The 24017-nt window shown below is 35.8% G+C and overlaps 1 protein-coding gene across 2 annotated transcripts in view; it reads right to left on the bottom strand.

Annotated features, from left to right (window-relative positions):
• Positions 1 to 24017, bottom strand: part of UNC79 (unc-79 homolog, NALCN channel complex subunit) — a gene marked incomplete at both ends in the record, with an annotated part of 94361 nt that overhangs the window by 5301 nt on the left and 65043 nt on the right. For both annotated transcript variants that reach the window (XM_079537210.1, XM_079537211.1), the window contains 12 exons: positions 1470 to 1667; positions 3269 to 3455; positions 5089 to 5264; positions 8057 to 8146; positions 10322 to 10399; positions 14074 to 14178; positions 19409 to 19519; positions 20101 to 20169; positions 21667 to 21840; positions 22800 to 22885; positions 22972 to 23084; positions 23972 to 24010. In XM_079537210.1, coding sequence (XP_079393336.1) covers positions 1470 to 1667; positions 3269 to 3455; positions 5089 to 5264; positions 8057 to 8146; positions 10322 to 10399; positions 14074 to 14178; positions 19409 to 19519; positions 20101 to 20169; positions 21667 to 21840; positions 22800 to 22885; positions 22972 to 23084; positions 23972 to 24010 — 1426 coding nt within the window. The remainder of the gene's footprint in view (positions 1 to 1469; positions 1668 to 3268; positions 3456 to 5088; positions 5265 to 8056; positions 8147 to 10321; positions 10400 to 14073; positions 14179 to 19408; positions 19520 to 20100; positions 20170 to 21666; positions 21841 to 22799; positions 22886 to 22971; positions 23085 to 23971; positions 24011 to 24017) is intronic.

The raw sequence follows: 24017 nt of genomic DNA, 5'->3' as shown, positions 1-24017 counted from the left end.
TGCTATGTGTAAATTCCCCTGACAATAATTAACTTTTATGTAGTCTTTTTTTTTTTTAACCTTCAAAGCACTTTAGGCAAACACTAATTAACCTCCCAACACCCACGTGAAATGAGCAAGTATTATTATCACATTTCACAGAGCAAGAGCCAAGGCAAATAGTTTAATAATTTGCACTAAAGTCACACACTGAGATGCTTTGAGAATAAAAAGTGGAACTTGAGGTTTCCAGGTCATTTCTTTGTCCTAAAGTTTGACATTTTCCTTTGTGTCTGACTAAACTGGCTAGCAAGTTACACTATGTACAGCTCTCACAGAGTGGCTGAAATATCATTTAAAGACAGTTTCACATGTTCCTTGCCTCTTGATATGGACAAGACACAAGGAAAGAGTGCCAGAGACATTCCAAATACAGCCTACGCACCTATGCAATTACAAAGCTCAGAAGGTGGTACAAAGGTTCAAAGGTGGTGTGAAAGATTCCTTACAAGGGTAAAGGGGAATTCCATTAAATAACTCCCATTTTAAAAAAGGGAGGAAAAAAAAGCAGCAAAAGAAACAAAAAAGAATGAAAACTCCAGATTTCAGAGCATGTTGCTTAGAGGATGAGGCCATCTATAAAGAATCTTCCTCACTTGTTTACTAGTTACCAACTCAGTTAAAGTCAATCCGTCATTAACATACAGTAATGTTACCACACTCTTCATGTCCTGAGAAGTGGCTAACAATACATCTTGCCCATCATAAACAAGATCTCAATCCTACACCTGCATGCATAGAGAATCATTAATCAGTGGGGAGCAGAGGTAGCACCTGTGTGAAAGCCAATCACACATTTTTGATTTCTTACTGTATGAAGTTTCTCCATAAAGAATGAGCATTTGAGGTAAGTGAATAATTAGAATTTTTTTTTTTTTAATGGCCTGGATAATTTCTGGGCACCATGAATAATTCCCTTTCAAACTTTATCTCTGGAGATTCAAGTTATTAGCTACTCAGAAGTGTTTTTAGAGATAACTACGTGCCTTATTATTGATAAGCAACCAATGGGTTATGAATTGTGAAGCGTCAACTCTGTGTGTTTTTCACCATTGTATGGTAAAAAAAACAATTAAAAAGGATATTCACAGAATTATCCTAAAACACTCAGTTGCTTGTGTGAGGCAGAGTAAGATGAAGCAATAGGAACAGTGGGAAGAGCAGGGATACATAAAATGAGACTTGAAGCAGAGAGCCCTCAGTCCAACAAGCAGTGACTAGCTCCAGAACACTACACCTCTGTTTCAGGCAAATCCTGGCTATATCCTATCTGAGGCCCACTGTAAAGTTAAACCAATACTATCTTTCTCTTTAATTTCTCAAAGTATCAATGTTGCTTTAAAAAGTTATTCAGAGACTGATGTATTCCACTGGAACGTGGAAACAAAGCCAAGCCCCATCCAAGTTTAATCTATACACATCTGACTCACCACTTTGTTGTGGGCCATCAGCTGTAGGATGCTAGGTGTCACTCGGCTCCAGAACTCCAGGGCTGTAAGGATCGCTGTAAAACTAAATTCGTTCTGATTCTGGACGGTTGGAGCTACTGCTGTTTGTTCACAATACACTGTCCACAGCTGAGCAAATATAAATGCATGGAAGAGGGAACACATGTGCAGAACAGATGTCTGTAGAAATAGAAAAGAGAGGACAATGTTTATTGAAAAAAGTAATTGGAGTATAATACTGGGGCTTTCCCAAAAGTACTCCCCTCTCATGCATTGCACCATGAGTCTTGTGCTCCACTTTCCTGAATGTTTCTCTTCAATTAGGAACTAATCATGTTTGATAACAACTCCATGTTTATAAGTAATTTCATATCCATGGCCTAAAAACTGCATTTGCACAATCCCATTCAATCTTAGTGTACAACATTAAAGTCAGTCCCTCCAAAGGAAAGGTTAGTTTTGCAGAACAGGTACTAAAGACTAATCCTGAGACTCTTGCTGGAAAACTCCTACCACCATCTAAGGGAAGCCTGGATGCATCAATCACATCTATTAGTCTGATCACCTACAAGGAAGTGTATCACAAAATACATCATTGTACAACTGTGATCTGTTTCTGTCTTGCTGGGACACAGCTGTTTACAGTCCAGGAAAGTAAGTTCTACGAAGCTAACAGAGAATTAATCCTGTGGACTCAAGCATGACTTTGCTAATAAGTGTTATGTATTGCAATGTCTGAGGCTCCAGGAGTCCTGAACATTTACTACTCCCTTAAAAGAATGATGTTACTGGTCAGAAATGTTTTCTCAGTTTTATAGTGCAGCAGTGATCCATGCTTTGTGGCAGTATGACCACATCAAATATTGCTGTGGTTGCTTGGTAACAGGAAAGAGGTAATTGACTAAAGAAAAAAAGACAAAAAAAAAAAGTCAGGAGACATGAATGGGAAGCACCAGTGCATTGGCTGAGTGAGGGGAAAGAAAGGGGGATTTTAAGTACTATAAATATGCATAATCCTCCTGCTTTTGCAGTTAATAAAATTCTGGTTGGTGCAACTGTACTGTTATATTTGCGTTTAGCTACTGTCACAAATTGCTTATGATTTGCAGTAACTCTCTTGTCAGTAGCTTCTTTAGAAACAAAAAGTTGTACTTGAACCATCACTGTTTGTAATTAATTTTTGATCACAGCATCATTAATAGGTTTTACAGTACCACTGTACTTTAGAATTCTTATTCAAATCTCCTGAGATTTGCTACAGAGATGGTAATTGCTAAAGATTCAATTTGGAATTGAGTTTGTCCTTCCCCATTCTTGTAGTGAGATATTTTGGAAAAGTTTAAGAGATTTAACTTATTTGTAATGATTTCATCACCAGTTTTCTATACATGAAGAGCTAACTTTGCAAGAAAAACTGTAGAGATTTCTTTCCCTAGATTTCGGATTTTAATGTTATAGACCTCCTTTTCACATCAGAAGAAATATATATCCCTCTGTTGGTTGCTTCAATCCAGTGGAAGCTTTTCTTGAATATAAAAAAGGCAGAGGGTTCTTAAACTCTCAGAATAGCATTATTGGATTACTTCAGAAAGGGTCTGCGGGATTCTGTGCTGGAAGTGTAAGCCATTTTAAACAGGATATTAGTTTACATGATGCAGTTTTGATAAGACTTGTGAAATTTAAAATTTTATATCACCATCAAAAGACAACTTAGTGATAAATATTTTCAAGAGTGAGGCCAGTATACACCACATCTCCTCTTAAAATGCAGAATCCCTTACCTTCGATTGCTCTGGAAACCCAATCAGAATAACAATAAGGTGGTCAGCAATTTGTGAACCTGCATCCAGTGGAATAGGCATGCAAGATGATGGAGAATTTGGACAGACAACATTGTGTGTCAGTGACCCCAGGAGTAGCCAGGACAGCAAACGAATATGTGAAACACATTCTATGAATTCTTTGGGCCTGTCAAGAAAGAGCGGATTTTATAATGCTGCAAAGTTTTCTACTTCTTCCCCAAAACAAAGAATCTCTTTAAACATTATGCAGATGCAGTCTTAAGTTCTGGAAGCACAAATCATTGGTACAGCTTATAGGAAGTCTAGAACAACACAGAATTTAGTGGAGTTGACATAATCTTTAACAAACCCAACAGAACATAACTGGAGGAGCCTAAGGAGTGCTTTCTACATAAGGATAAAACATACATGGATTCACCTGATCCACACACAGTGATTTTTTTTTACACAGAAACCATCAAATGAGGATTGCCCAAACAGAAGTGCTCCTCTTTGTTTCACAGGACAGCACACAGCTGACAAGGCTATGACAAGGTATTCTTCATTCTACAGCTAGCTCTGAAACTCAGATGCTCTGCCCTGCCTTACTTTCGCTGTGTTCCACTTCTCCATACATAAACTCCAAGTGGAGTTCATTCCTTTTTTTCCTTTGTCTCCCCCTGGACATTAGAACTGCATTCCTCTGGAGGCAGAGAATGTGCTTCTTTGTGACTGTTATTAATTATTCATTCGCCATCTAGTGCAAAGCTTAATTGTGAAGCTCTGTGGTTAATCTAAGAAGGAATGGTATTTTCTGGAGTCATCTTGTCTGTTCCCTTCCTGTGAAACAGTTCAGACTACACACTCATTTGAACACAAAGGCATGGGAAAAAAATATTTTAGATCAACAAATTACTACCTAGTAGGCCACTCACTACTCTCACTCATTTATAATTTAATGTTATTGTCAAGGTCTCCTAGAAACAAAGGTACATTCCACTAATGTACTTTTTTGTGCAGACTGATAAAATGTTCACCCTCAAATAGATACAGGGTCTTGTGGGAAGTCCGCATCTTCACCTCAGAATATAAAATGTGACTTTTACTAATAACAAACTGTAGCCCAAAGAGTTTCTTATTCTCCTTAATTCAAACCTATATATGTTCTATCTGCAGGACTGGAAACCAAATAGCTTAGTCCTCAGAAGCTCAGGCAGAAAGCCTGAGACAAAACTGGGACTAGAATACAGATTCATTAAAATACAGTCCAGTGAGCTACACTCTACACTTGCTAGCACTGTAAGACAAAGGACAGTGCTTTGCTCTTCTTTTTAAAGATAAGAAGTTGCACATTAGGATTTCTCACACTGAAAAAAAAATAACAAATAGTTCTTGAAGAGCAGGATTTCTCCCTAGGTATCTTTTACCACCATCTACGCAGACTTACACTTAAAGATCTTGCTTATTTGTGATGAATAATATCAAGGGGCATAATTTCCATTTTTCTATGACCACATTTTATATAATTATAGGACTAATAAATTACTTGCATGCTTTTCACTGTCTGTTTCAAGATGGAGAATCAAGTTCATTTTCCAATGCAACTCCATTCAAGTCAAAGGAGATACTTCCGCTGGTCTCTGCTTTAAATGTTGCACTGACAAGCTTCTCAGATAGAGATCAGGGAGATGCTGATGAGCATTTTTAATACTCATGGCCACCAATCCTAACAATGGATCCTAACTCAATCTGGCAACATAGAATTCTATGGAGACTTCTAATTCATGTTTGTGTTCCTTTTTGTGGAAAAGCATTCTCACCCTTGTTGCATTGCTGAAGGAGGATGGTAAAGCCAAGGCAAATATCGGATCACAGCTTTGTTGTCTCTGTGGTTTCCTCGTGTGATTTCCATAGCAGTAATCTGAGCTAAACCAACTTTCAGATGCCCTCCAAACGTGTCTTCATGCAGTGGCTGAGAACAAGTCTTCATATGACTCTGCAAGGCAAAGATCTTATTTCCTATCTGAAAAGAGTATTCTGTTTCACTTCCCTTCTTGAGATCTCTAGCTTGAGACTAAAACTACATAATCTAACTTAGAAACGGGTTTTAAAACATTCTCCAGTTTCTAATTAATAAGAGTATTATGATGCAGCTTTTTTCAAGGAGGCCATGTTCTCAAGAGCCCATGCAAAAGGTTAATTTTACAAAATGTCTAAGTATCTGTTGTACCAAAAACTCAAAGCTGGTAAGTGCAAACTAACAGTTGCACATCCAGACAATTTAACTAAAGATCAAATAATCCAGCCATTCAAAAGGGGAGCACCCTGGGCAGGAAATGTCTTCCTTGTACAATTGAACTATGCAATATTCTGTTTCCACATACAGAAATAAGATGTCTCTCATTCACCAATGATATGACTGTGCTGCTCAAGTTATTTGGAACAAATGCCTTTAAGCCCCAGAAATACAAGGGCTAAACCTTTTACCAAGACACTGGCATACATTTCTTCCTGGAAAAATAACTTATGCTGTTTTGACAGTGGCAAGGTATGTTTCACTGGTGCTCCTCAAGATAACTCCATATTTCTGAGCTAACTTTGCATTACCTTCTGTCTCTGAACTAACAGAACATATGCTGAGTACATATAAATATGTGCTTTGCATAAGAAAAAAAGGCTATCAATAATTGAATTATTATGAAAGAATCAAAATCAATAATATTCTATAACAGGATCTGACCCCCAGCAATTTATACTCTCAAAATTACTTGAAGTCTCCTTGAGAGGAAAAAAACAAAAACAAAAACAAAAAAAAAAAAAAAAAAAAAACAAAAAAAAAACAACCTATCACCATGTATATCTAGTGACTTTGCTACAGACAGGTAAGAAGGATAGAAAGATATGCAGGCAATTTTATTCTTCAAAAATAGTGGCAAATAAAGCCTGAGCGTTAGCAATGAAAGTGTGATCCCAAAGGAAAAGAAAGATAATAACCTGAACAGAAGAAATAAACTGGAATGTGGTTATCTTGAGAATTAACATTTATATCTTGCTTATAATGCAATATTTGAGAATATATAGAACTGAAAATAATTAACTTAATTAACTTCTTTCACAGAAAAGGGAACTATTCTCAGGCACCCAAAATAACACGCTGGAAATTAATCGATAATGGAACTATTTGTTCACTGGAATTTATAGGATAGTATTTAATAATCTTTTCTCAATTTTTATCTTCTGAAGAACATCACTCAACATCTAGAACTTCAAAAGCTTTGAAAATTTGAAAAGGTGAAACGATTCAACTTTTGCTGTTGAAATGTAACTAGTCATAAAAATCCTATGATATTCACTATGGGAATTTCTTTGTCCAGATGCTCTTGATAGTTTTTCAATACACATCCATAGTAAGAAATTGTACAACTGGGTAGGAACACCAAGGTCAATAAATCCCAGGCAACATAAACAATTATATTTAATCAGCTTAAAAGAAAGTAAATCAAGATGTTGTGGATTTGTTTAAAATTCTGACTATTTCTAAACTTCGAAACATATGCAATATTTTCCCAACAATGCTGGAAACACATAATAAGTTTACCTTATGATCCTACTAGAATTTGGAAGTGAAAAATCTGGGTTCTGATTTCTCAAATTCATCATATTTAATAAGAACCGTCTTTCAATTTTGCAAAGATAGCCAAGTTTAATAACTAAAATAAATAAAATTACTAGCATTTTTTGTCTCTCTTATGTTTTTGGTAGAGTCCTGTATTACATGGACTCAGACAACATGGACTCAAACAAATACAGCATGCAATTTTGAAGAAGTTGGTTCCAATTTCATTTTATAATGCTACAAAGCACACATTTGGATATCTTGTCTAATTCAAAAATATAAAAGTGACAAACTGGGTAAAGTTTTAGTTCATATCTTAGCTATATCTAGGTATACAAGTGTACTAAATAAATAGCCCTACCAAGCATAAGAAATTATCAACTCAGACTTTTGCTTTGCAAAAGCATTTCTAAAAAGCAGACTGCAATTCAAGGGAAAAGGGGTACCAAAAAAATAAGCACAAGTGGAAAAAGTCTTCACACAGAAACTTTTTACACAGAAGAGAGGATAATCTGCAAGTATTTTCACATGATTTTTTCCCATTCTCTGTTTCTATGGAAGTGACAAATTAGATGTATCTCTTTCTCATTTATGATTTATTTGCCAATCTCTTTTGAAAGTAGCTCTGAACTGGAAGAGAAATGGGTGAATAATTTTAAAGGATACAGCTGGAAGGCAATTCAATCCAGCTTAAAATGATTAATTATTTTGTACTTTGAAGTAAATTTCTACTCCAGCTACTGTACAAAAGGCTGCCTCTCCTACTGAAGATTTTCTTTTAAATTACAATGGGATTCAAGGCATAAGGCCAATGGGGTAAGAACATACAAAAAAAAGGTACTTTGTCCAGTAAAACAAGGTTACTGTGGGTTTCAAGAGATGAGATTTTCAATTTCACAGGAATTCTTCCTCTTCTGTAGTATTATTATTCTGCAAAAAATTGTCCCCTCCAGGGCACAGAGTATAGTGGAGAGGACAAGGGAAAGTGAGCAAGCGAATACATGAGATAAACAAACAAAAACAGAGAGAAAGAGAGAGAGAAAGAGAGAGAGAAAAACAAAGTCAGTCTTCCTCAAAGACTTACAGTGGTTCCTTCCAGGCAGGATAATTATGGAAAGCATATTTAAAACAACAAAAATTCCATATACACTTTATGTATGCCCATAACCAACCTTCAGTTTGGTTAAGGTATGCATATCTGCAATGAAATCCAGCACTTCCCCAACATACTGCCTCATGCACTCCATTGCTGCTGTTCCACACTAGAACATAAAAGAAACAAGTTTAAGCACCAGCTTTCAAATAAATTAGTGTTTTTGGTTTTGCTTCTTGTGCATCACAACACAGGTTTGTTTTTGTCTGTTTCAAATTCTTTACTTTTTAATTGAATTACTTTAATTAGAAATAGGCATTCTTTTATGCCTTTCTTTTCTCTGTAACATTATCTTATCTGATGATAGTATCAAAAGATAGATCAGTCAGTGTAACTTATTCATGCACCATAAAATGATCTTTATCTGTGACAGCAATGAAAGATTAACCAATGAAACTTTCAATAATATCTTTGTCATGCAGCTCCTGAAATTTACAGTGGTCCAAAATCAAAGTCTTAAAAGTTTGATGAGAGCTTAGCAACTCAGTTCTTCAAGCAGCTGAGCATCTCTGCAAGTAAAACCAATCAGCTGTGATTGCAGAAAACAAAATTCAGTCACAGACTGAATTTTGTAAGGATAATTTTAAGGATTTTAATAAGACTGTTCTTATGTTCACATGAATCATGGTGGAAAAACAGGGTAAATGATTGGCCTAGTGTATTTTCTGTGTAAGCATCACTGAAATGAACATCACTAAAATTTGTTAAGTTTTTTTTGTTGTTTGGGTTGGGTTTTTTGTTTGTTGGTAGGTTGGCTGGTTGGTTGGTTTTTTAACTAACGAATTTTTCTGGGGTATTCCTGTAGTAAACTCATACAGCATTCAAGCTAGTCGTAATTTTGAAAGGAGGATGCAAGGGAGAGAAGGAATAAATCCAATTCGTATGAACGATATGAATTTGAGCATAACCATGTAAGCACTGAGAAGTAATGCATGCCAGAGAAAGAAAAACCCCAAAGGGAAAACAAAAGGATTCAATGTGGCACTTGCATTCCCACAGCACAAATTTTCATAGTCCCTTTCCCAGAACAATGAAAAATGCCAGTTTGGCCTTTGGCTAGTATAAGACATGCCCAAGATGTGCACAATACTCAATGTAACAAAGCCATCAGATTAAATAAAGGTTTCCAAACCAGAGAAATCTGGAGAAAAGCTTTCAGAAGATGATATGGCTGACCACAAGGTATCATATAATGTTTATATTTTAATAATCAGAGATGAAGACGATTCTGGCTGAATTCAAGGGGAACTAGAAATGTCCAACATTCCTCAAAATCAAGTCTTTATATTTGCCTCAATTTTAGAGTCCGAGTAACTTTAGAGGATATAGGATGAAATTATTAAATTTGGTATGTTTCTTCTTACAGTAGAAAAACAAAACAAAACAAAAACCCAGTCAAACCCCAAGACATAGGCTCAGCACAAAATATTGCAAAATGTTTATAGAGGGGGGAGATATTCTTCTTTGACCTTTATTTAATCACTTGTGCTTTGAAATACAGAAGCTGAGTGCACAAATAAATCAGATTTATTTTTGACCACAAATTTATTAAGCCACAATTGAGTTTTAGCGTCTGAAATTCAAAAAACAGTTAGCATTCTATTTTTAAGCAATTCATCCAGATGATTCCCATTTTCCAAAGTTAGTATCAATCTACTTGCTGTTGAATTATACCACTTTCTGTTTTTTCAAATGCTATGCCTGCCAGTTCCCTTGACAGAGTAACAAACAGTAAAAAGGTCACTGACAGCCCTGTCAGCATATCCTCCATCCACTTTATGTGGAGTATTGAATAACAGAATTATAAAAGATATCATACTCAGACCTCTGAATAATAACGTTCCATCACAAAAATCTTCCCTCTGAGTTCCTGTTTCATTCAAGCAGTGAGCTACTTGGTTCCTTTAATTTTTTTTCTGAAATGATCATTTTCCTATCAAACCTTTTTACAGCAATGTCATCTACTTACTTAAACCACATGTAAATTAAAACACTCTGTTGGGAGGAAAGGAAAGGCATTATTAAAGAGCTACTTGAATACAGGCTCCAGCTAAAGTCAGACATGGGACTAAAGATCATTAGCAAAAGTAAGAGAAGCAGCATCAAGTCCAAAACTTTTCAACATTCATAAAAAGGAAGAAGCCTATCAGCTACTGGATGCAACACACCTTGCCAACCACAGAAGAAATGAAAAAGAAAGAACATTCAAATGAACCATTATGAGCTGATAAGACATAATTTTAAAAACCAAAACTCAGAGATGAATTTTTGATTCAGTACTTACTCCAGGCAGTGAGGCAATCATCTGTTTATGCAAGATTGTTGACTCAGCTAGTTTAGTTCCAGCGTCTGCACAAACAAACTAAGAAGAAATTAAAGATGAATTATTTTTTAATAATTTACAGAGGAACCTGAAGACACTAATAAGTTGCCGGGGCTTAATTAAGATCATTTCAGATCTCTACTTGCTTATATTTGCTGTAATTTGCCTGTAGAGTTCTCTTCCTTTATTACCAATTTCATTTGTTCGCCATTATAAATGAGTAATTTTAAAGAAAAATTCTGACTTAAGTGTGTTTCATTAACACATATGTGCTGGACAGAATCAATTTGAAGAATATTATATAAAATCAAATCCCTCTTTATAATCATTAATAGGTATCTTTGCCATTCCCTGGATATATCAAACACTCTTCTTCCATCCCAGATTAAAACAAGATAGAGAAAAATAAGGCAGATTGCCATGTTCTTTACTATGACACTACAGTGCTTTTATTGAAGTTCTACAGTGATGAATTATATGAACAGTTTTCAAATTGAGAACATATGTACACACTGGTACAATATAAGATAACCTTTGCATAATAAAGGCCCAAAAAATAAAAATACAAGATCAGCATCATTCTGTTATACTAGACTATCTCTACTTGGCTGAATCATGCTTTTATTTCCCTTGCTTTCTTTTTTTTTTTTTTTTAATTTCAAATCCCTTGCCCCAAAATCTCTGCTGTCCACATCATTCATACATTAGATCCACTAATATAATTATTTAATCTTTATGCTTCAATAATGCATTTGGCAACATACAGATGACTTGCTCTTGCCTAAAACTTGTACTAAACTCTATTTGCACTTGAGTAATTTCTGTCTATCATGATGCGAGGAAGCTTTCTAACAAAGAGCAGACTGAAAAGAAGAACCAGCAAGCTAAATTATAAGTCTTAATTTTCTTTCTTGACAATGAATACAGTAGTACCTTTACAAAGTGAGAAAGATATTGACTACACAATATTCTTCACTATCTAATGCCTATGTGTTAGCGGTGCTTTCAGTGGCTGAAGCTATCCATGAAAATATTTCCAAAACATTTATTCTTGCAGTTCCACAGGCTGTACCCCTCAGAGATTTAATCTGAATTCAGACTGCCTACCAAAGACCTGGAAACACGTCAGACCTATGACTTGACCAACAATCTCTACTTTGGGATAAATAATAGAAAGATATATCTGAGTTTAGATTAATAATTAGATATCACCAGACATAGGCCAGGATCCACTTAACTCTTCTTTTACTTAGAAATTATTTTACACCAGAATAAATCACACAGAAAAAATAAAAACGTAACTCATATTTCAGTTGTTAAGTGGCCTAATGCTCTTCTTGTCTGAGCTCTAATCATTATACAAAAGTAAAAGAAAGCCTTATGTTTATGGGCTATGTTGATCCAGACTTTCTCTTAACTTAAGCAGCAACCAGGACACTCGGTTTCTGTTTTAACAGAAGACCCATCAGTGAACTTAAGTGAACAGGTGACAGATTTTCTCCTAGCGTTTCCTGTATCCAAAAAACTGTTGCAGCAGCAGCAAACAAAGCTATTGCTACTGGACTCTTTTAAGCTTCCTGCATCTATTGCACAGAGGAGTTTGGATTAAACAAAATATTAATTTATTTGTGAAAAACAGCTGAACAAAATCCATTACATTTTTAATGAGCAATTGGGCCTTATTTAGCTTATATTTCTCAGCATCTGACTGCCATGTGCAAGGATCTTTCCTAAATTCACAATGCAGTCACAAGATGGAAAAAACAGAGGCAACGAGAAAATTTCTTTCATTTCCAGTCCAATTCAGTGTGATTTATGTTGTCTCTGCTGCAAAAAGATGAGGAATGGGCAAATCATTACCACATCTCTTCTTAACATTGTCTGATAAGACACAGATGGAGCATAATGTTTAAGATGCAATGTCTTCTGAATTAAGTGAATTAACTATATAACATCATTATCTACATTATACTATGCTTATAATCAGAGCTGTAAAAATATATATTCCTAATAATGTATTATGTATGTGACCTTAAATTGTTGCAGTCAGTAATTAGCAGATCAGATCTTCACAAAGACATAAATTGGAACCACTAGATTTACAGCAGCTGAAGATCTGTGCAGAAACGTGAGTAACCTAAACAAAACAGGTCAAGTGTACTGATCTTTAGAGGATGACTGAACATGCAAATCCTAATGAGGTTAATATAATTTAAAATCACTGGAAATCCTGAAGATATATGCTGATGAAATGTGAGTAGGAGGAAGGTACTGGGAAACAAAACACTGGGTGAAGAAGCAGTTCCTATGGAAACCCATGGAACTGCAGCATGTAGACAACGGCTTTAATTTGCTAGGACAAATTGAAGAGACAGACTTTTTTGACCCTTAACATCCAGGATATCTATCTGGAATTGGGATGAGCTGGTTAAAATTCTCATTGTTTGTAAAGTGGGATACAGTTGTGCTCATTTTTGCACAGATGTCAACAGTTACACTGAAGGCGCCATACAATCTGGAATAAATGTGGGTGTCAAACATACATTCCTAGAAATTCCTTTGTCAGCCCATAGCTGATCTATCATTAAAATAAAACACTTCTAGCTCCTTTATTCTGAACATTTTAATTGACTCTCAGTTTTCTGTATGCACTGTCTGTATAGAACCTTGTATGGAAGCTAACAAGTTAATGCAGAAGAGACTACCTTGAAAATGGAAATAATTTTCATTTGGTACAGTTTTAAGTCCATAATGCCATTCAATTTAAATGAATATTTTGTGGGATTTCTGTGGTAAAGTTGTACACTGAGCCTTCCATTCTATTAATAACATTAAAGAAAATTCACATAGATACATGTTTGTTTTTACTATCACCTTTTTTTAAGTTACTATAACGCCTAGGATATACTAGGTGGCTAATATGGTATTTAAATTCAATTTGACACTAGACCACATACTACTGAGGGTTGCCAATTTGCACTTAGTGGGCCTGAATACAGACCATGTTCTTTATGACTGACAGGACAAAAGAAGCTTTGGATATCAGTAAATATGACTTACTGCATTAGCCTCTGAAAGGCTATACAAGACCCTTATAATCACACTGGCTGCTCTTGGGAAGGTATGAATGCATCCTAAAGCACGTATCGCATATAGGAACAATTCTAGAAGGAAAGTACTGGCAATTATCAGTTTCTCTTTCTGCATATAGGAGAGAGTTTTCTTTGATGACTTTATCTGGTGATTGGCTCAATGTGAAGCACAAGTGTTTATCAGCTAAATTCTACTGCCAAGACTGAAGGGTTATGCTTGCAATCCTAAATGGCAAATTCTGGATTGATTAGATTGCAGAAATTAAGGTGCTTTGTCATCCTTCAGGATAGATAGCCATAGGACAAAGCTATATAATGGAACAGTGCAAAAAAGATTGACCTCTTCTTTAATCTAGGAGAAGTCAGTCAAGTTGACAAACACTAAAGCACATGCTATCAAACTGAATCTCTGCACCACTAAGACAGAAAGCAGTTAGTGGTTAAGTTATTGGAATTGGGACTCAAAATAGAAGTCTGAGATTAAAAATTAAAAAAGCAAACTGTCAGAGCCTGACATTGCTGGTATTTTCAGTAACCATGCTGAACTTGTAAATTCTTTTTTGTTGATTTTGGGCTGAGATACAATCCAGATGAGAATAACATGAGGTAGATCTTCTGTACCTGGACCAACAGCAATAGATTCATGTCTGGTAATGGTGATTTTAACTTCAGTGCCTGCAATAACTCCAGTATGACGCTGCGTGTCAAGTAGAATTTGTCCCTTTCCTGCAAAAGAAGAACATAGTATTATAAATGTTCTGAAATTCACTGGCACCCACTAGTAAACTACAGCGATAACTTTTCATCTACATTCAAAAATATAAGTTATAGAAGTGTACTTTTTGTTACTATCTTACAAAATTCCACATTTTTGAAATTCTAAACATCAGATGGAACAGACATCAATGAGAATGTTTTTTGCTATACCAGATTTTAATATTTCATACATGACAGATTTTATAAGACAGTCATATAGCAAAGGCAAGCTGGGTAGATGTCACTGCTTACTTCCGTATAGACAGGAAAAGGAAAGTAGTAAGGATTGACAGAGGAAAACCAACCTGGAAATAGTCTTTAGCACTGTTCTCTCACTAAAGTGGTTTAGATTTTACCATATATTTTTTTGTTATCATTTCCTCTTAAAATAAGGTTGTGCGCAGTAAGTTTTAACACTGATTTTCATTCATTAGACTAGCAGTACTTTTCCACTTTCACAATAAAAACCATTTTGGCTACAGCTGCTACAACAGAAACATTTAAAACACATGGTAAAAAAACCAGCCAATGGAAATTAGAACACAGAAGCCTAAGAATAGAGCTGTAGAGCTGAAACAGCAAGGCAGTTCAAGAGATAAGAGCAGCTTGTTACATATCTTACTTTGACATTCTCTTACTTCATAAGATAAGATAAAAAATGTGAAACAAATCCATAGCCTGTTAGTTACCTCCACAACTCAAGAACTTTGATCAGCAGAGAGACTTACATTGAGCTCTCTTTCAAGTGAACGTTAGAGAAGAAAAAATGTTTTCTAATAAGAAAACTGTGTTCCAAAATGTGTTTATGATTTAAAGTTTATTATCTCTTGTCTTGTAAATCTCAAGCACTTGCCTGCTCACTTGAGTAAGTTAAACCTCTAACTTTTCATTTAGTAAGGGTCTCAGTTCCTCTGTGACATCTGCAAAATGGAATAATGCTCTTTTCTTCCCCAAAGAAGGACTGTAAGGCTTAATATGTGAAGTCAGTTTGCAGCTTATTTCCAGCTGCACACAGTAGCAAATGCAACTAAAATGAAAGGAGGTGGAGGATATGAGTAGCTGGAAAACTGAGCTTTGATTAGCACAGACTGAGAAGCCAGTCACCATTGTTCCTCAGAAAGATGATATCACCACACTGTATTTGGGTAACACAAAGCCAAGCAAGTGCCTCCCACAGCATCGACATGTCTTTTAATGAAAACAGATTGTAAATATCAGCCTTTGAGTTGGAAAAAAGCACTAAAACAGCAGAATGGTATGTCTGACATGGAGTCTGTGAATGAAAGACCTGACTTAAATTCCTGTTTTGGCCTATACAAGCAGAATTTTGATTTTCCAATTGCATGGAGCACATGATCTGATAACACATTTTCAGATTATACATTTAGCTGATGGAATGAGTCCCATACTGCAGCAGTCTATGCAGCTAAACTTTAAAAAAAAAAAAAAAAAAAAAAAAAAAAAAAAAAAGCAGCAAACACTGGATTCAGTTCAGCTGTATTATGAAACAATGTCTTGAGGAGACAAATACTCAGTCACACATCCTCACACCCTACATGCATGAATGCTCTGATCATATAATGTCCTCAGTAACTTATCTCCAACAGTGCCATAAGCAGATGCCAAAAGAAGAATAAAAGCAGGGCAAGCATATATAATTCTCACTATTGCTCTCATAGCCACCGACTATTTTCTGCTCAGGGGACATCTGAGGTCAACATGGCTTCTGTATGATTTGTAACTCTCAGATTTCTCTTCCATGTGCACGTCAGCCAACCACTTGTGCCATGTCAATTTTCAGAACCAGCATTATTTGGCAAGAAGTTGTTTGAAGAACCACTTCATTTTACTTGCTTTGACATTAGTTCCTACTTAATACGTCCTTGTTCAGGGATAGCATGAGATTATCCACTTCTGTCTGGTTCACTTGTGACTTTACAAACCTCTGTCACTGATGGGAATCATCAGTTGCTGCTTTGTCAGATTGAAGAGACTGACTTAGCTGCTCTTCATATGGAGCTCACTCCACAACTTCTTCATTGTTACTTTTATCTGAACTTTCTCCAGTTCTATTATATCCTTATTGAGCATGGGGAACAAGAATGGTACATAATACTCAAGGCAAAAGACGACACTGATGACCTGCTGGAATGTCTATTCCTCAAACAGTGACTCTTCCTACTATCATCTGCTTTCATAGTCCTGAGAAACATACACAGTGCAGTTAATAATCACGTGCCCCAACACATTGGACAGAATTTTCTATCAGCAATCCAACATAGTAGCCTGCACATGCTGGGAGAGAGGTAGAATTCTTGTCAAAAGCATTCAACCATATTAGAAGCTAACACCTAAGCTACACAGAATGTAATTGGTAAATTGCTTTGTCAGAACACTGGAAAAGAAAGAGAGGCCTCATGAATCCCAGCTTTCCTTGGCCTTAAGGATGATAAAACAGAGAGACAACTCTTTCTCAAACTACTCCTACCTGTCAAAATTCTTAATGTTTTTTAAGCACAGACAGATGAAGGAAAATCGAGCAAAATGTTTTTAGACATCTGACTTCCTGCTGTTAATCAGGAGTGATGACACTGAAGTCAATAGCCCAGAGCTCACTTCCTGCTGAAGTCTCCTCAATCCTATCATTCTGCCATTCTGCTGCTGATAAATATGTATAAGAACTTCATGTTCTGCCACAGCAGTGCGAAGTCACATTAGCTCCATGAGAATAAAGCCCAGAGCAGACATGTAAACATGGTACCAAAGAATCAAGGATGGAACCCCTCCAGTTTCTGTTCAGCCAAAGCTACCCTCTCAAATGCCTTGCAAACGTTGAACTATGACTTTGCAAATGCAGATGTGTAGAATGTAAAACTATCAAAACTTGTTTCAAACAGTACCTTAGGGTCCAAACTTAGTAAACAGAACAAGTTTTTTATTTGGTTTAACAGAGTAACATGCTATCTCTCCAAATAATCCATGAGAAAGCAGAAAGTCTTCATATTTGCCTCTGTTGCTACTGCAGTAATTAAAAATACTGAGGATATACCCTCAGTTCTTCCAAAATTTCAATAGGAAAACCTTACTGTGTACAGTTCAGTGGAATACTCCATTTACTAAACAGTATATTAGTAACAACAGTATGATAGTAAAACACTAAGTTTAGAATGAAGTGTCAGTAGCTATAGGAGGTAAGAAAGCCAAAAAGTATTCCTAAGAGACTTGAGAGGAAAACTGAAGGTAAGATGATGATAATCTAAAAAAGAGATGCTATTCTCAACTGAGAGTTCCAAAAGCATTGAAAAAAAACAAATTGCTGAGCTGGAACAGAATCTCAGACAAGGACATATATCAGACTGATGTGAGTCTTCAGACTCAAAGATACAGAGATATTTCTGCCACAAGATATTAGGAAACTGTTGATGATTAAAAAACAAAAAAGATTTTGAGTGGTCAGGCAGCATACCTCTCCTTGAAGTATACATTAAAGTGGTTTGCTGCTGGAAGAGACAAAATTCCTTCATACTGCAGCTGAAAGTTGTTCTGTAAGTTTTGTTTGAGCCAGTAAAAACTAACAATTAATTCTGAATAGTTGTAATGCTCTCAAATTATTTTCCTTCTGCAATTTGCTTCTATGTGGTATTCTATCACAAACAGCACTATTCGGTTACAGAATTGTCCACTGCAGAGAAGCACAGAGAGTGCAACTAGCTGTTTTTTTTCTAAAAGCATTCATTAATTTGTTTTTTCCAATGTAAAACTAGGCACGCTTTCTTCAAGCACGCTTATTTTCAAGTAATAACTTGGATAATGTATTATGAAGTTCCACTAAATTAAGCGTTTTGTGGCTAAAAATTGCAGGAGAACATTCACTAATGATTCCATTTATGGGTCACAAGGTTGCATTAAACTAAATCAAGGAGCTTTTACCAAGTGCTATAATCCTAGCTTCCTGCATGCAATTAAGACACAATACAGTTATAGAATATTGAACCAGGAAGCATGCAAGAAAAACACTAGGTTGTTTAATATCATGTTTTAATAAAATTTTAATTAAATAACTGAAACTATGGAGGCAGTATGAGGGGAGTGAAATACTTCCTGTATTTCATCATTTGCTTTAGAAGGCATACACAAAATTGCCTTATCAGATCTCAAATGCAGCAGTTGTTTCAACTTTAAATGTGTGGGGTTTTTTTTACTGTTTCAGTGAAATCTCAGCCAATTCTCAGTTAACATTTTTCTCATTTTACTTTGCTTTGCCCAAAGCCGGAACTATAGGTCTAACTCAAATTACTTCCAGTAATTGGAGAATCTCTCCTGTACTCAGGGGTTTTTTTTCTTTCACAAATTCTTCTCTTTCAAATGAGACAAAAAAGTAATATTTGCTTTCTGCAATTAAACATACTAATTGTTTCTCTTAATGCTTCAAACCATTGCATTTGGTGAAAGGACTTTGTATTTTCTTGTGGTGCATCTTTTCTGTGAGAGTATCATTGCTTTTTTTGTTTCATTTTTAATGCATATTCAGTGATTATAAGTGTTGCATGCATTAAGTGATGTTAACTTCTCACGAATTGCAATAAAAATGACAAGTAACTAAGTGTTATTTGTATACTGTATCTTTCAACCAGCATCTTAAAAACTTTTTCCAGATGTTTTGTTTTCTTTTCTACTCAGCTGAGAGCTATGCACACCAAAGTGAGATACTTAATACAGAATTAAACAGGATCCTAACTTGTGGAGTATTCCGCTGCGATCAGCAATCTGCTAACTCCCCTCACAGCTTGGCTTTCAAGTGGTACTATTAGGAATATTTAGGTTTTTATTGTGTAAAACATGTGGCTAAATCCGTGCACTAGGAAATATACGATTATACAGTCACGCATGAATACCAAATGTCATCTCTAAGAGGGAAAAATTTTCAAAAGTTGTGAAATCGTATCAAAGCTTTTTTTCTGAGCAATGCTTTCAGTAGGTTCCCTTTAACTATCTATACTGGGAATGTGAAATTCAGTGTTATTGATAGGTGCTGCATCATCATCGCTACTTGATTAGCCAAACTACATTAAAACCGTTAACATGTTTGAAACTTGACATTGATTTCATCTTCACTCACAAATATCCTACTTGATGGTAGTAGGACTTTGTCTGTCCTATTTTCAGTGGTCTCCAATGGAAGATATAATCTCATTGTTACCTTAGTGAAGGCTCGGTAGCACAAACCACACAGTTCCACCAGGTAGGCCAGAGTGAAGACAGCATTCTGAATGACAAAACTTAGTAATTTTGAAAAAGGCTCCAGAAGACTCTGCAATGACATGATTTAGGGAAATCAGAACTGGTTGCTCAGCAAAACAAAAGGCATTCCATCTCAGATATATCTGAATGGAACACCAGCATTATTATTAGTTCAGAAACGATTTTGCTGTGAGCTACACTGCTTCAGTCAAATGGCTATTCTATCTACCAAATAACTTCATGCTTGTACAACAAATTAGAAAAAAAAAGAATTTTTTAAAGCTTATTCTCTAGTGTTTACGAGACATCAGAGATTCTACAGTGTTTATGCAGGAAAACCTTACTGATCTCAGAGGAACTATGCTAGTGAGAACTGCTGAATTGGCCTCTGAGGAAGTTTGTTACTTTTTTTTTTTTTTTAGTGGAGAATATCAAATCTTTAAGATACACACTCACACCCACAAAGGAATGCAATCCTACCCACACTTCACAGTAACTAAGGTTCCAAAGCTTTTACCATTCTCTACCATGCATCAGATTGCACAATTTTATGCTTAAGTATTATGTTTTCCTAGCTAGTGCATAAAAACACATTTGCAGAATAATGCAGGTTGGTTGAACAGGAGGCAACAGAATGTTCTTGAAACTTACCCTAGTGGCACTAGTGGTAGGTATCTTCAGCAAGCAAATCATTATTCTTAAACTAGAATCTAAAGAACACTGTGGACATTTTGAAGGGAAAAAAAAGTTAGTACCTTTCTGTGTACATCTCTTACTTTCAGTGGTGGCAGCTATTAATAAGCTACAGGTGAATTCTGAAAAATGATCTCGACTGATTTTTAGTTACTTTGCCTCAATTATTACTTATTTCTCAACATGAAATCATATCCCCTCAATGGTAGCATAACTACCTGAAGTCTCAAGAAAATTTGACAAAAGTGCTGGTTTTAGAACACTTACATTTACCTTTTGTATTACAAAAAACTCCTTGAAATACATTCCCACTGTAGTGAAAATGGATTTAAAAACGGAGTGAATTAGCACCATCTATCTCACTTCTGTGATTGTCCTGGACTATGATATTTCCCTGTATATCAAGATAGGGCTGGGCCCCATGGCATTAGAATAAGCTCTGGCAATAGCTGCTCCAGAGGCCCTATTAGATATGTTCCCTAAGGTGTAATTGATTTTTCTTCTGTGTAAATCACACAGGTTGCAACAGTGAGTGGAATTTCAAGGATCTGTCCTTTGTCTCACCTTGTCCCAGGTGCAAACATCTAGAAGAGCAAAGAGTCATATATGACCCTGGAGGACAGGTGATTGTTTTATTTCTACCACTAATGATATTTCCCACGAATAAAGGGAAATCATAGTAAACACTCCATCTAAATGGGCAGAACCAAGGAATTTAATGTTTCATATAGCTTGAGAGTGACACAATTTAAAAAGTAATTCACAAAGTTAGATGCTGAATCCTTCAGCTCACACTGATCAACATGCCTTTGCACAGAAGAAATTATTGCTTGGCCCATTCATGCTGAGAGAAAAGAAGTCAGAATAAGAGTATCAGAATTCCATGTTTACTAGAAAGAATCAGAAACTTTTCTCTGTGTTAACTGAAAAAAACATCACGAAATGCATACAGTAGGAAATAAGGCCTCTCTGCTTTGAGCACTCAAGAATAAGAGCCCAAAACTTCTAGTTTCAGTTTCCGTATACATTCAGTTTCCATCCATATATAGCCATGGTCAAACAAGCAGGCTGGGCCCAGCTATGGGAATAGTTCCAGTAGTCTCACATTTTACTCTGCCTGAGTATTGTGTACTTTTAGCAAATTAATTAGGTTGTGCTGGCCTTCTTGTGAGATTTAGTTAGTTTTAACAGTTAAAACCAAACAGATGCCAAAACACTGATTCTCTCAAATGTAGTAATCTACTCTGACAAAGTCGGGGTATGGAAAGTGTAGAAGGGAAAAAATATCTAACAAAGAGTGAAGGAGTACTCTCCTGGTCAGAGTTGTTATTTCTTCTTATTATTAAATATTATTAAAGGAGATAGATTGGGAGTACAATAAATGTAGTCCTCTGTAAACATTAGTTGCATCATTAGAAAACATTCACAACCACCTGTACTCTGGCTCTCATCCACAACTTTCCCACTGTTTCTGGACATCCTGACCAATGCTAGTAAAGCTCATTTCAAGCGTCTATATCATACCTTAAGTGGCAAAACACAAGGGAGTTTGGTAAGGAAGGTCTGAAACTGATTACTAATTGTAGTCCAAAGGTTGCTGGGAGAATCCATTGGCAAGGCTTCCATAAAGGTAGCAATATTTTCCAAACAGCGTAGCATCGCACCCCCTGCTGGTAAATTCTTTTTGTTATTTAAACCCTGGGAAACAAAATGACAACTATAAACAAATGGCCGCTTAAACAATATTTGGAACTTCAGAGGTTAATTTTTCATATTAAATACTATTTACATCTTGTATAGTACTAATGATAAAATGTCTGAGGAATTTGACCTGAGTTTGTGATAGTTAAGTCTAGTTCATTTCCTAAAGTACTGACCAAAAGATTTCAGTATCAAAAGCTTAAGATACTGAACTTTGAGAGAAAATTTTATACACAAGGTCCTAACTCATATGCTGCTTATATTGTCAAGGCACTAAAAAAAAGAAAGCACAACTCATATTAACCAGTAGCTTGCCCATATTTTCCTTTGGCTAATTTTGAAGAAGCCATTAATGTTCAGTAAGTGATGCACAATTTTTTGGCTTGTGTATGAAGGACAGGACTGGAAAGATGTACATAGTTTTAAAGCTCTGTCAGAATCTTTGGATTCTGTTTGTGTTTGAAGGAACACGTATGTTCTTGGAAGAGCAGGAGTATGGAAGTGACTAGTACTCGTGGGATGCTAAAAGTTACAATAGAAACAAGCCAAGAGCACAGAAGGAAGTTGGCAGAAAGCAGGCAATAGATCTCTGGATTATTTAAAGAAAGTGCCATCTGACACAGATGAGAAAGCCAATATAGGAGGATAAATATTTCCAAACACCAGAAATAGTGCAGGGAAAGAGATGGCCTAAGCTGCTAAGGAATAAGACAGCTCCAGGAGCTGGTCTGTGGGAAAAAAAAAAGAAAAGAAAAAAAGCTATCAGTGAGAATAAAACCCAGAAGAAAAATGGTGAAGATCCTGCTTCCAGTGACAAAAAATTAAAAAAAATTAAAAATTCACATTGTTTTTAGTGATATAAGTTTGAACTCCTAATGCGCGAGGAGAGGTGGCTTCAGTAAGTCTGGTAATGCTTAATAAAGCCAGTAACATTAATAGCGGGATAGCCAACATACCTCTAACAGCTGGCTTAGAGCAGCAATAGAACTCAGCTCACTGAAGTCCATAAGGGATGTGGCTAAGGTCCGTAAGAAACTTCCATCTGAAATTGTAATGACATTTTTTCACTAGGTGTTCATACAGGGATAATTGTAGGGGTCAGAAATGTACTCAGGTACTGTAGATGACCTTTAATATTGCTCTGGAAGAGCTGGGGGAAGATGCCATTGGGAGCCAGCTGATGGAACACACAGCGGAGGAACTGCTTGGCCACACCTGCAGCATTTCCAGGGATCATCATGCTGGAATGAAAGGAAGGAAAAGAATGTATAGAAATTGCCTTGCAGATGAAACACCTCTCTAACCTGAAAACATAGTGATAATAAATAAGATTCTATTTTTTCTTAACTACAAAAGTGTTCAGTTATGAGAAAGACATAAGCAGAACTTTCCTGATTCAAAAAAGTTATTAATTTTACTTTATTAATTCAGGTCAACTATTCAGAGATGGAATTCTACTTTTGCTTGTGAGTTGTCAGGTTTTGAAATACAATCCTGCTCTCACCTTGTGGATTTCAGCGGTACAGATTCTTGGTTTTACCATAAAACACAAGAGAAATAGGTAAATGTGCACATTACAATTATTAATTTGCTTCAAGAGTTTAAATATTTCCTGATTTCTCACAAATTGAATGGTTTTGTTTAAAAAAAAAAAAAAAAAAAAAAAAAACTTAAGTGTTATCTATTTACTCCTAAACTGCACTTCTTAGCATTTTTTTGCAGCTTTTCAAAACAAATTTATCCTATTCAGCATCTTTTTTAAGTGATGAGACATCACTATAAGGGGATCCATGGCTGAGGATGACTCACTTCAGTTCATTGAATGAAGTTTATCAAGATGAAGACAGTTTATCAAGGCAAACACTGAGCAAATACTGAACAAGCTAAAATGATCTGCAATGAAATTCTGGAAATCACAAGGCATTTTAAATGAATCTGATTTTTTTTTATTCACTACATATGAATACGAGTTTCTGTTCATGTTGAGGAGGCAAAAAATATATGAAATGAAACTCTCACTTAGAAACTTTAAAAAAAAAAAAAAAAAAAATTACATTTAATTGTTTCATGACCAAGGAGGACAATGCTTTAAATTCATTGCTGGATAAGGTATCTTTTGCTACTATACCTTTCTGCTTGATTAGAGAAACTGGTACTTGATGCCAACCTGCAAC

This window comes from Tetrao urogallus (genome assembly GCF_951394365.1).
Source record: "Tetrao urogallus genome assembly, chromosome: 6".
In the NCBI taxonomy this organism is placed as follows: Eukaryota; Metazoa; Chordata; class Aves; order Galliformes; family Phasianidae; genus Tetrao; species Tetrao urogallus.
Note: the sequence above shows the minus strand (reverse complement) of the source record. Positions and strands in the feature narration are given on the sequence as shown.